A 14,019-nucleotide genomic window follows, 5' to 3' on the forward strand; every position below is an offset into this window, starting at 1 on the left:
GAGATGTTTTCAGTGCATCGGTCATGTATCATTGTTACACAGCTCAGTGTGGAGATAATTAAATCTTCACTGTAAACCGCTTAAAGCTGCATTTGTACCATTATATCAGCAGTGTTATTCAAAAAGGTTTCAAATAAAGTTTCCAGTGTATCATATCCCATTATCAGCAGAAAACTGCTAAAGTTTCCTTCATGCTGAGAGATGATACTGCTTTTAGTTACTCCATGCGCCCCATGCTGATGTTTAACATATACACACACACCAGATGTATATTGGTGCCAGTCAGCTGGTGCATGTTTGTTGTCTACTTGGCTCAGTGGCAGTTATATAAATTAAACTTAACTGATTCTCACTGCAGGGGATATAACAAGATAAGGAGACAAAATGAAGCAAAATGTAAAAACCTTTATTAAAAAATTAAGTTTTATTCTAAACAGATGCAATAATCAATTATAAGTCACACTCAGGTGGCAAATCCACAGTCAATTCATTGATGGTTTCTAGGAATGCTTCCAGGTCATCGCTGCAGTGCACTATATAAAGACAATTTGTTGTTATACCTCTACAAATATAGTAATAATTATTCAAATAAGGATTTTAGCAGATTATATACCTGAAGGCATCTTGAGAGGAGACCGTGGCAAAGCTGGTGTAATCATATCGAAATCATCTCCAAGGGGATTTGGACACCACTGCGGTTTTCCCAAACCAGCCAATGAAAACCGGCTTAGACAGACTTCCTCTGGTACGGAGCAGATTTCAAAGTCTGTAGATCATGCAAGACAGTCCATCATAAAATTGGCAGGCAGATATGGAGTTTTGAAATAGCATGATCTTTAATTCATCTTTTAGTGTTTAGTGAACCAGGAAATAAACTTTACAGACACTGGTCTGAATTTAAACTTTCACAGTATACAGTAGTTTTAAGCTTTGGGCACTGCTTATGTTCATACATACTTTATACCTTACAATCATAATTTGTTAAACAGACTTAGATTGGGTTTGGTTGTGCAATAACCCTTTTTGCATACATCTTTGTTCGGCATCATTTACCACCCCGATTAAATTATTTTATTTTTTATAAATACAATGCATACAAACTATTCCAATATACTGCTGGTAAAATCCGATTTATCCAAAAACTGGACAACTTTTTTTTTTTAAACATGTACATTAAAGACAAAAAATAAATAAAAATAAAAAAACCACTAAAATTCAAAATGTTTTATATTGTCAAATAGCTACATGTAGCCTTGATGGCAGCTTGGCAAACTCATGGCATTCTCTAATCACAATCACAATGTAGTCATCTGGAATAGTTAATTTCACAGGTGTGCCTTGTCAAGAGTTAATTGTTAATTTGATTTGCCATTTTAATGTCAGTATACATCGTGCAGAGAAAAGGATACACCATTTTGGCAAGACATACTTTAACTACATCTTCAGTTAAGTAAATACAAGACAGTCTATGGTTACTTTAAGAAACGAAGATTAGCCAATCCAAAAAAATCAAGACTTAAAATATCTCCAAATGCAGTCTTAAAAACCAAACACTATGATAAAACAAGCTCTTATTAGCAAGAGTTACCTCAGCAGGAGAGAATGGGCTTATTAGATTGAGAGGGTGAAGGGACAGTTCCTGAATGTGTGGTTCCCCCTGTGAAGTATGGAGCTGTGTTTTGCTGGAGACACTGTCAAAATTGAGGGACCACTTAACCAGCATGGCTACCACAGCATTTTGCAGCAACATTTAATCCCATCTGGTTTACACTTCAATGGGACCATAGCTTGTTTTCCCAGTTGAACAGTGACTCCAAACACACCTCAAATCATAAGAGAAATTTGTCCAAGAAAGAGAATGAATGAATGCTGCATCAGATGACCTGGTCTTTTACAAATCACCCAATCTAAATCCAATTGAGATGCTTTGAAAAGAGTTGGACCAGAGAGTGAAGGAAGGAGAAAAAAAGGGGAAAACAAAAAAACACCTGGGAACCTCAAAAAAGTTATGCACAATTCCATATTTGTCATCAATTTCAATGTCTTTAGTATTTATATACATTGCAAACAAAAATACAGAAATACCAATGAATATGGTGTCAACTTTTGAATGGTAGTGTACTTTCCACATAATAGTGTAGGGGATATGTAAACTTTCCTACAAGTAACAATTGAACGTAAAAAGTACATCTTTGAAAGAAATGTACAAAACATCATGAAGCGCTGATTTGTCAATGGTGTACAAGGAAGGAGGAGGGGGAAAAAAAATCCCTTTTACCAACTGTGTGTCAGTTCAGTATTCAATTTTCTGGATAAAAACTGTATTTCTAGTAAAGGTTTGTTATAATGACTTCACATGTAGAGTCAGCCTGATCAGGACAACACCATGATCAGTCCAACTGTGACATCTATTGGGAAATATTTTCTTTGACCAAAAATGATTACCATATTTAAAACCCTTGTTCAGCTGCATTTAACAAGAAAATGCAGAAACAGGGTTTTTGAGAGCAAAACTAGGATTACTTTGAGGTCATTCAATCTTGTGCCTTCCATAGATTGTTCAAAAGTTAAATAATGAAAGAGACCTACCACTCGGGTCATATGGGAAGCACTTCTCGATCTCTGGGTAGTCCTCGCCAACAGGCTGTGGTGCCACTTTACATTGCTATATATAAAAAAATTAAATGAAATGAAAGTGGGCAATATTGATTTAATACAATTGCAGGCAAATGAAATTAAACCACCAACCTGCACTGCAAACGGTTTATTCAGCACATCCCCTTTATGAGAGGTTGCTGGAGTGGCTACAATCTTATTAACAGTTCCCAAAGCTTTGCGGCCAGACTGCGCAGGAGCTCGGAGCCATGTCTTCAGTGGAGTTTTGAGGACACGCTCTATAAACACAGTTATGCAGACAAGTGTGCAATGAAAAGCGTGACCAAAAGCAACATTTGATCAAAACCTGAGTCAACTTGGTGCAAAATAGACTCCATCTTACCAGGAGCAGACTGAAGCCGCTGGCGACTTTTTAAGGACGGAGCAGCAAGTGTGCCATTTTCTTGATCAAGATAAACCATAGCATCCATGGCTTCCAACAAATCTAGCACACAAACAGTTCTAATCAATTAGGCTCCCAAGCCTGATCCTGGAGGAGCCATTAGGCCCAGAGATCCACAAACTAGGGCTCACAGGCCAAAGCTGGCACATAGTGAACTCTGATTTTGTCTGCCATATTTGGGAAAAGGAGGAGGATGTTTCTTATTGTAATGTTTCATAGTTTCTGTATTTTTTTTTTTATATTAACTCAAATAGGTGATACCATGCCAACTTTATTTTTAATATAATGTTTGGTATAATGCAACATTTATTTTTAGCCAATGTCTTCATACAATGAGTTTTTGGTCCTTTATAAGTAAAGGTTTGGGCATCTCTGCTATTTAGAACAGATTTGAGTTTTTTTTTTTCCTGCTCCAGCACACTTGATTAAACTTCAGCTAATAGGTGAAGGAAGACACTATGACAAATGTGTAGGACACGGGATACCAGGTCCAATGTTTATTTTACGGCAGAAGAATCTATTACTCTATTTAGCATCTTCTGTAGACCACGAATTTTCAGAGCATTGGATTTTGATATATCGAGTTCCTGAATTTAGGGACACAAGAGTATGTATTTGTACATCGTGTCTACAGATATGCTTTGTCGTGGCAAAATAAGCAGTGGTGTTCGGATAACGACGAGCATAATAAAACAAAACCTCGAGGAACTACACATTTAAGAATGAGATTACCTCGCGTTAGTCTGATAGATTAGCATGAGGGGACATGGGTAAACTCTCCTAGATAACTGACTAGCTACTGGCAATTGTGTACACCTAATCCCTCATTTACACTCCAAGCAACCAATTAATCTCATATTTTCATTCCACAAATCTTGCTTAACGTGTGACAAACGGACCTGCCAACTTACCGAACACTGGTTATGCAGCGACTTCTTGCTAATTTGTTTTGATTTCGAGTTTCCCGGTTTTAAAAGGCAACCTGCCCTCTGATTGGCTCGTGTACATTTATTTTTTCTTCAGTGGTGCGGCTAGATATGTTTGTTAGTACTACACTGCCACCATGTGGCCAAAATGGTGTACAAGCAGTACGGTCTGTCTTTTGCTTGACAATGCAGGTTGCAGTGTGTTCTTCAGATACGCCAAGTGTACATTAAAGGTCTCAAATATTTTTTTACAGACCACCAAAAAAATGTATAATGACAACTAGAAAAAATACAATAATAACATTTTTAGGGCTTGTGTGCATCTTCTTCTTATGACTAGTAAAGGAAGAGAGTTAGCTGATATGATGGAGAGGAGAAAGGTACAAATGTTGTTTGTTCAGGAGACCAAGTGGAAAGGGAGTAAGGCCAGAAACATTGGAGGGGGGTTTAAACTGGTCTACTATGGTGTGGATGGAAAGAGAAATGGTGTAGGGGTGATTTTGAAGGAAAAGTACAGTAAGAATATAGTGGAGGTGAAGAGAGTTTCTGATAGAGTGATGAACATATTGCTTGAAGTTGAAGGGGTGATGATAAATGTCATTGTTGCTCATGCTCCACATGTGGTTTGTGAGATGGAGGAGAAAGAAAGAATCTGAAGTGAGTTAGATGAAGTGGTAGAAGGTGTACCTAGGAAAGAAAGATTAGTGATTGGGGCAGACTTTAATGGGCATGTTGGTGAAGGGAACAGAGGTGATGAGGAGGTGATGGGTAGGTATGGCCTTAAGGAGAGGAATGTGAAAGGGCAGATGGTGGTAGATTTTGCTGGATGGAAAATGGCAGTGGTAAATACTTATTTTAAGAAGAAGGGTGAGGTAGCATAGGGTGACGTATAGGAGTGGAGAAAGGTACACACAGGTGGACTATGTTCTGTGTAGGAGATGCAACCTAAAGAAGATTGGAGACTGTAAGGTGTTGGCAGGGGACAGTGTAGCTAGACAGCTTTGGATAGTGGTCTGTAGGATGGTTTTAGAGGTGAAGAAGAAGAGGAGGAGAGCAAGGACTGAAAGAAGAATAAGATGGTGGAATCTGAAGAAGGCAGAATGTAGTCTGCGGTTTAGGGAAGAGGTCAGACGGGGCTCAGTGGTGGTGAAGAGGTGCTGGATGATTGGGCAACTACTGCAGAAGTGATAAGGGAGACAGCAAGAAAGTTACTTGATGTGACATCTGGAAATAAAAAAGAAGACAAAGAGATGTGGTGGTGAAATGAGAAAGTGCAGGAACATCAGGAGAAAGAGGTTGGCAAAACAGAATTGGGATCAGCAGAGAGATTCGAAAAGTAGCCAGGAGTACAAGGAGATGTGGCAGCAGGTAAAGAGGGAGGTGGTGAAAGCCAAGGAAAAGGCATATGAGGAGCTGTATGAGAAGTTGGACACTAAGAAAGGAGAAAAGGATTTGAGGAAGTTAGAGGAGCGATTAAGAGGATGAGGAGTGGAAAGTCGGTTGGACCAGATGACATGAAGCATGGAGATGTTTAGGAGAGATAGCAGTAGAGTTTTTTAACCCTTGTTTAAACCAGATTGTTTAAACAAGATTTTGGATGGTGAGAGGATGCCTGAGGAATGGAGGAGTGTGCTGTTACCTGCAGTAACTACAGGGGAATAAAGTTGATCAGTCACACTATGAAGTTATGGGAAAGAGTAGTGGAAGCCGGGCTGAGAGAAGAGATGACCATCTGTGAGCAACAGTAAGGTTTTATGCTGAGAAAGAGCACTAAGGGTGCAATATTTGCTTTGAGAATGTTCATAAATGAGCACAGAGAAATTCAGAAGGAGTTGCATTGTGTGTTTGTGAAGTTGGAGAAAGCATATAACAGGGTTCCAATAGAGGACTTTTGGTATTGTATAAAGAGGTCTCGTCTGACAGAGAAGTATGTAAGAGATGTGCAGGACATGTATGAGGACAGTGTGACAGCAGTGTGCAGCAGGTACGACAGACTGGTTCAAGTTGGAGGTTGGACCTTTCCTGTTAGCAGTGGTGATGGACAGGCTGACGGACGAGGTCAGACAGGAGTTTCCATGGACTATGATGTTTGCGGATGATATTGTGATTTGTGGTGAGAGTAGTGAGCAGGTTGAGAAGAGCCTGGAGAGGTGGAAAACATGCTGGAGAGAAGGGAAATGAAAGTCAGTAGGAGTAAGACAGAGTACATGTGTGCGAATGAGCGGGAGGGCATTGGAGTGGTGCGGTTGCAGGGAGAAGAGGTGGAGAAAGTGGATGAGTTTAGGTACCTGGTGCAAAGTAATGGAGAAGTGAAGAAAAGAGTGCAGGCAGGGTGGAGTGAGTGGAGAAGAGTGAGAGGAGTGATTTGTGATAGTAGGGTATCTGCAAAAGTAAAAGGGAAAGTTTATAGGACTGTGGTGAGACCTGCGATGTTGTATGGTTTAGAGACAGTGGCATTGAGTAAAAGACAGGAGGTGGAGCTGGAGGTAGCAGAGCTGAAGATGTTGAGGTTTTCATTGGGAGTGACGAGGATGGACAGGATTAGAAATTAGTTTGTTAGAGGGACAGCGCATGTAGGACGTTTTGGAGACAAGGTGAGGGACGCGCAATTGAGATAGTTTGGACATGTGCAAAGGAGGGACATGGGGTATATCGGTAGGAGAATGCTGAGGATGGAGCCAACAGAAAGGAGGAAAAGAGGAAGGCCAAAGAGGAGATTGATATGAAAGGCAAGCGGGTAGTTGATTTGAAAGAGGCAGATGTAGAAGACAGAATAGTATGGAAACAGATAACCCTTAATGGGAAGAGCCAAAAGAAAAAAAAGTTTGTACATCTTTGAGAAGGCCCATGTTGGAAATAGCCTTTAGAACATGGCAGTAGAATGCAAACAGGGAGCAATAACACTCATATATTCAAGCTATGGTATTCAAGCTATGATTGATTGGTATTAATCGGCCTAAACGAATACCAAGAATACATACCCGACACTATTACACCACCGCCACTAGCATGAAATGTTGACGCAAGGCAGATTGGATCCATGGGTTCATGCTGTTGGTCCCAAATTGTGACTTTTCGAAGGCCAAGGAGGAGGTTTATGGATGTGGTGAGGGAAGACATGCAGGTAGTTGGTTTGAAAGAGGCATATGTAGAGGACGGGGGTATGGAGACGGATGATCCGCTGTGGCGACCCCTAATAGGATAAGCTGAGAGAAGAAGTGTGCATCTTCTTCGTTTTATTTAGTGTGTGTGTGTGTGTGTGTGTGTGTGTGTGTGTGTGCGTGTGCGAAATAAACATTTGTATGTTTTATTAACGTAACCACCTAATATATAGAAAATTAATAGAACTTAAATACAATTTAATTAGAATGTAATTTAAAAAGAAATAAATAGAAATGTTATTATCAAATATTCTATATCCAGAATTCGAGTATTGATATGATCACAAATTTCAGCTCTTGCAGCAATTTTTGTAGGCAAAAAAAAAAAAAGGATCATATCCAGTTAACCCAAATGCAGTTGATCAGCTGAAATGCTGGAACTACAGGGTTTAGGTTTGGGTTTGTTATTAAACAAATGTGAAATTTTATCTAAATATTGCAAAACATTGGACATCTAGTGTATATATAGACAAATTAGTGTAATTAGGTGTTAATTGTGTATTTTTGTGTCTGTTTGTTAATAATATTTTCTTGTAGAGGAACGAATAAAACACACAGGGGTGTCTCAAAACTTCAGCAGGCAGTTACTGGATACCTGCATTGTAAATGGCATTAAAACTAATTCTACAGGAGGGATGAGAATTGCAAATCAGTTTGGATGTGGTTGGGGGCATATAAAAAGCAAATAAAACAACAAAAGAGCAGCTCAGTTAGTCTGTTCCCTGGAGACATTGTTCCTGCTCCTAACACAATAACTAAATGGGCTAATTTGATTGAATTTATGCAAAGCATGCTACTTGTTGCCATGGAAATCCTAGAGTCTACATGCCGAAGTCACAGTCCAGTGAATTTTAACAGTCACAATCCCCCTGCCCTCTCCTCACAATGTTTACTTTAGGCCCGCTTACACTTCAACTTATGGGCCACCAGCACCTTTTGATCCTGCTCACAATGTAAACACAGTTGAACTACTCCAAATGTACAGGTTGTTGCAGTTTGTTGTTTAATACATATCTTTCATTAATTTATGCTTAGAACATGTAGGGTTTTTCTTTGGTATGAATCATGTTTCATCAATTTCAACCAACTTATTCTTAAACTTGCTAATATATATTTATATAAATAATAATAATAATAATAATAATAATAATTATATATATATATATATATATATATATATATATATATATATATATATATATATATATATATATATATATATATATATATAATATATATAATTTTTTTGTATGTATATATTTTATAGATTAATACAGGAAAGATTTTGTTAATTCCATACAGATCCACAGAATCTATGCCACGATGCACTGAAGTTGTTCTGGTGATATTTGCTAGTAAAAAAAAAAAACCTGCCATGCTAATGATCACTTATAAGAAGTGTATGGATTTCAAATAAAGGATGTTTTAGACAAAGACAATACACTACACACATGCCTGTACACACGCAAACGAGATGACATTTCACAATTTCAACCACAGGGAGGCACAGCAGGTACATTCTTTGAGTATAATGTATAGGTCTGGGTCAGATTATAAGAATCATTATTAAGTCAACACTTAAAGAATATACAATTATGATTTTTGAATGCTCCTCTGTACTCCAGTTAGCACAGTGGCATTTGAGCTAAACTGAGGTAACTCTGTTAACTATTATTGAGGCCATCAGAAGAAAATTTACTTTAGTCAATGTCTACTGTAGCCAACACTTAGTTAGCTATTTGTGAGTATTTGTCCACAAGTTGTAGTGGGTATTGAGTTTAATAAAAGCCATATGCTTTTGACTGTTTAATGTCAAAATATGAAATATTTTATACTGTAAATGGGCAATTCAGTAAAGTGTTGTGTTTTTTCTCCTATGATTAATTTCTATAACTATTCTATAAAAGATGTCTGAGATACCCTAAGATATAGACATGAGAAGAAATCTTGCTTTTACTATGAAGTTTATATAACAAATACAAGCCTTAATTGTGGGATTAAAAGAACACTGGTGGTGGTGTTTTTCTTCATCCTTGAAATTTTTTATAATTTTTTTATGTGTACTGTTCAGTTTTGTTTGACTTGTGTTCTTTGCCTGTGAACATAAGGAAGCAAGAGAAATGATTGCAGAAGTTCTGCAAGATATCATTTTACACTTTAACATGTTAATTTCTTAATGAAATGTGCTGGTGATTTAAATATAGCAATAAATGGGTCTTCAGTTTTTCACATTCATCATAGTTTGAGTGATGTAGTGCTGTTTTGTTGTAGTTCTGTTTTATGTTAAATATAGCTTTATCTATTGCTTTATAATAGAGTGAATTTGTGACTTGACTATGGTATATTTAGGAAACAAAAATGTAGTTTTTAGTACTGTTTTCAAAACGTATACTTGTTGTTTCTTGTACATGGATCTTTGGTAAAAAAAATCCCATTAGGAACATGAGTAATTCAGTGGGCATAAGTAAGTAGAGCATGCAGTGGTGCTGCAGAAATTGGGTGATAGCAAAGTTAAAGTTGTTCAACACTTCCTCACTTAATGTGTCTGGAGCGTGTGCAAGTATTTACAGACAACAGAGCACAAGAACTGGAAGGCCTGCCTCTTCCATCATCTCTTCCTGGAGTTCTAAATCTGAGTTTACTAAACACAACTAAAAGGCCAATACTGTTTTACTCATAACAGTGCAGCGTGTGGACACTGTTTGGTGTTGTTGTGGCAGCATGGCAATTTGCCTTATATAACAGTAGTGCAATACAAAGTACAACAGTTTTTGCTAGTAAAATTATATATATTTAAAAACCAAATTGCTGAAATAACAGAAGTTCTACTAATATTACATGTAAAAAAACAATATTAACTGTTGTATAATTTTTTGAGTCTGATTCAAATAATAGGCACCTTCCTTTATCTTTATGGATTTCACCCTGTCTGTTTGGAGTTTATGGTGTCAACATTGTACATATACCTATGACCTGAATGACACTCCAAGCTAATTAAAACTTTTAAAACGTTTCTTACTCAACTACATCACACTGAGTCTGTATAAAACTTGTAAGCAAACTTGTTATTGAAGGGCATATCCTAAAGTAAATTTTTGTATATGAGGAGACCATTTTATTGCTCTATTCAATTCAATTCAAAGGCAAGTGCTGAAGGATTAATGAATCTTGAGAAGGTCACAACAAAAGTCACAATTTGGGACCAACAGCATGAACTCATTGATCCAATCTGCCTTGCGTCAACATTTCATGCTAGTGGTGGTAGTGTAATAGTGTAGGGTATGTATTCTTATTATTCTTTTAGGCTACTTAATACCAATCAATAATAGCTTGAAAACCATAGCTTCAATAAATTAGTGTTATTGCTCCCTGTTTGCATTTTACTGCCATGTTCTAAAGGCTAGTTCCAACATGTGCCGTCTCAAAAAATTTACAAACTTTTTTCATGAAAATTTCAATGCATTTACAGCATAAAAGTCTTCTTCTTCTTTCGGCTGTTCCCATTAGGGGTCGCCACAGCAGATCATCTGTCTCCATACTACTCTGTCCTCTACATCTGCCTCTTTCAAACCAACTACCTGCTTGCCTTTCATATCAACCTCCTCTTTGGCCTTCCTCTTTTCCTCCTTCCTGTTGGCTCCATCCTCAGCATTCTCCTACCGATATACCCCATGTCCCTCCTCTGCACATGTCCAAACCATCTTAAACGGGCCTCTCACTTTGCCCCCAAAACGTCCTACATACTAATAAACTTGTTTCTAAATTCGTCCATCCTTGTCACCTCCAAAGAAATTCTCAACATCTTCAGCTCTGCTACCTCCAGCTTCACCTCCTGTCTTTTAGTCTGTGCCACTGTCTCTAAATCATACAACATTACAGGTCTCACCACAGTCCTATAAACTTTCCCTTTTAATCTTACAGATACTCTTCTATCACTAATCACTAATGCCACTCTTCTCCACCCAATCCACCCTGCCTGCACTCTTTTATTCACTTCTCTAGCACACTCCATTACTTTGCACTGTTGACCCCAGGTACTTAAACTCATCCACCTTCACCTCTTATCCCTGCGACCGCACCACTCCACTGCCTTTCCTCTCATTCACATACATGTACTCTGTCTTAATTCTACTGACTTTCATTCCCCTTTTCTCCAGCATGTACCTCCACCTCTCCAGGCTTTTCTCAACCTGCTCCCTACTCTCACCACAAATCACAATATCCACGTTCATCAAAGTCCAGGGACAGTCCTGTCTGACCTCGTCCATCACCCTGTCCATCACCACTGCAAACAGGAAAGGGCTCAGAGAAGATTATTGATGCAGTCCAACCTCCACCTTGAACCAGTCGTTCCTGCTGTACACTTTACTGCTGTCACACTGTCCTCATACATGTCCTGCACCACCCTCACATACTTCTCTAACACCTGACTTCCTCATACAATACCACAACTCCTCTCTCGGCACCCTGTCATACGCTTTCTCTAAATCCGCAAACACACAATGCAACTCCTTCTGACCTTCTCAATACTTCTCCATTAACATTCTCAAAGCAAATAATGTGTCTGTGGTGCTCTTCCTTGGCATGAAACCATACTGTTGCTCACAGATGGTCACCTCTTCTCTCAGCCTGGCTTCCACTACTCTTTCCCATAACTTTATGGTGTGACTGATCAAGTTAATTCCCCTGTAGTTACTGCACATCTCCCTTATTCTTAAAGGTTGGTACCAGCCCACTCCTTTCCCTTTCGTCAGGCATCCTCTCACTATCCAGAATCTTATAAAACAATCTGGGCAAAAACTCCACTGCTCTCTCTCCTAAACATCTCCACGCGGTCCACTCTTCATCCTCTTAATCGCTGCTCTCACTTCCTCCTTACTAATCCTTTCCAATTCCTGCTTCACCATCTCCACATCATCCAACCTTCTCTCTCTCATTTTCCTCAATCATCAGCTGCTCAAAAATACTCCTTTCACCTTCTCAACACATTCTCCGCACTAGTCAACACACATCATCTGCATCTTTTATTGCTCTAATTTGTAGCACATCCTTCCCAGCTCGGTCCCTCTGCCTGGCCAATCAGTATGAATCCTTTTCTCCTTCTTTAATGTCCAACTTCTCGTGGGTCCCCGGTGTTCTAGTGGTTAAGATGCGGCGCTCTCACTACTGCGACCCGGGTTTGATTCCCAGTCAGGGAACCAACCCCAGCCAATAGGGTTGCACAAGCCAGTGCACTCTTTGTGCCGGTCCCAAGCCCGGATAAATGGGCAGGGTTGCATTAGGAAGGGCATCCAGTGTAAAAACATGTGCCAAATCAAACATGTGGATGATCCGCTGTGGCGACCCCTAACGGGAGAAGCTGAAAGAGAGTTTTATTGTCCAACTTCTCATACAGCTCCTTATTTGCCTTTTCTTTGGATTTCACCACATCTCTCTTTACCTGCTGCAGCATCTCCTTGTACTCCTGCCTACTTTTTTCATCTCTCAAACGATTCCACATCTGTTTTGCCAACCTCTTCCTCCTTATGAATTCCTGCACTTCCTCATTCCACCACCACGTCTCTTTGTCTTCCTTTCTATTTCCAGATGTCACACCAAGTACCTTTGTAGCTCTTTCTCTTATCACTCCTGCAGTAGTTGCCCAATCACCCAGCACCTCTTCACCACCACCAAGCCCCTGTCTGACCTCTTCCCTGAATCTCACACTACAGTTTTCCTCTTTCAGTTTCCACCATCTTATTCTTCTTTCAGTCCTCACTGTCCTCCTCTTCTTCTTCACCTCTAATGCCATCCTACAAACCACCATCCAATGCTGTCTAGCTACACTGTCCCCTGCCAACACGTTACTGTCTCCAATCTCCATCAGGTTGCATCTCCTGCATAGAACATAGTCCACCTGTGTGCACCTTCCTCCACTTTTATACGTCACCCTATGATCCTCCTTCTTCTTATAATAAGCATTTACCCCTGCCATTTCCATCCTTTCAGCAAAATCTATCTTCCACATTCCTCTCCTTAAGGCCATACCTACCCATCACTTCCTCATCACCTCTGTTCCCTTCACCAACATGGCCATTAAAGTCTGCCCCAATCACTAATCTTTCTTTCCTAGGTACACTCTCCACCACATCAACTAACTAATTTTTCTTTTTCCTCCATCTCACAACCCACTTGTGGAGCATAAGCACTGATGACATTTATCACCACCCCTTTAACTTCCATATTCATATTTATAACCCTATCAGAAACTTTATTTGCCTTCGACTACACTCTTACTAAAATCTTCCTTTAGAAGATTGTAGAACAGTTTAAACCCGCCTCCAATGTTCCTGGCCTTACTCCCTTTCTACTTGGTCTCCTGAACACACATGTCAACATTTCTCTGCTCCATCATATCAGTTAATTCTCGACCTTTACCAGTCATAGTACCAACATTTTAAGTGCCCACCCTAACCTCCACTCTCCTAAACTTCTCCTGCCCTGCTGTCTCTGTAGACATCTTTCCTCTTCTCCTTGCCCTCCTTTGGCCAACAGTAGCCGATTTTCCATCAGTACCCTGTTGGCTAACAATGCCTGTAGCGGTTGTTGATAATCCAGGCCTCGACCGATCCAGTATAAAATTCTGATTCATGATTCACATATTCGATTTGGCACGTTTTACGTTGGATGCCCTTCCTAACACAACCCTCCCCATTTATCTGGGCTTGGGACCAGCACTAAGAGTGCAATGGCTTGCGCAACCATAATGGCTGGGTTTGTTTACAGCATAAAAGTTCACATAAAAAAAACTTTATTATTTGTTATTAAATCAGGGGTGAATATTTTTTGGGGATTAGCTGCAATGAAGAATTGGGGTTGTTATGAGAGGAACAGT

The 14,019-nt window shown here is 39.4% G+C and overlaps 1 protein-coding gene across 1 annotated transcript; it reads right to left on the bottom strand.

Annotated features, from left to right (window-relative positions):
- Positions 1–385: 385 nt before the first annotated feature.
- Positions 386–4,057, bottom strand: pttg1 (PTTG1 regulator of sister chromatid separation, securin). The gene is made up of 6 exons (XM_083560482.1): positions 3,970–4,057; positions 2,999–3,100; positions 2,749–2,894; positions 2,590–2,665; positions 614–766; positions 386–533 (listed from the first exon to the last, which is right to left on the bottom strand). The coding sequence occupies exons 2-6, from the start codon at positions 3,084–3,086 to the stop codon at positions 451–453; spliced, it is 546 nt and encodes a 181-aa protein (XP_083416608.1). The 5' UTR covers positions 3,087–3,100; positions 3,970–4,057; the 3' UTR covers positions 386–450.
- Between the last annotated feature and the right edge of the window lie 9,962 nt (positions 4,058–14,019).

Source organism: Silurus aristotelis, assembly GCF_946808225.1.
Source record: "Silurus aristotelis genome assembly, chromosome: 14".
Classification (NCBI taxonomy): Eukaryota; Metazoa; Chordata; class Actinopteri; order Siluriformes; family Siluridae; genus Silurus; species Silurus aristotelis.

Excerpts from the sequence above, each read along its gene's own strand:
- pttg1 (XM_083560482.1), bottom strand. The coding sequence starts at position 3,086 with ATGGATGCTATGGTTTATCTTGATCAAGAAAATGGCACACTTGCTGCT. Across the intron at positions 2,895-2,998 it reads GCGGCTTCAGTCTGCTCCTG|AGCGTGTCCTCAAAACTCCA; the intron begins GTAAGATGGAGT and ends CTGTGTTTATAG. Across the intron at positions 2,666-2,748 it reads ATAAACCGTTTGCAGTGCAG|CAATGTAAAGTGGCACCACA; the intron begins GTTGGTGGTTTA and ends TTTTATATATAG.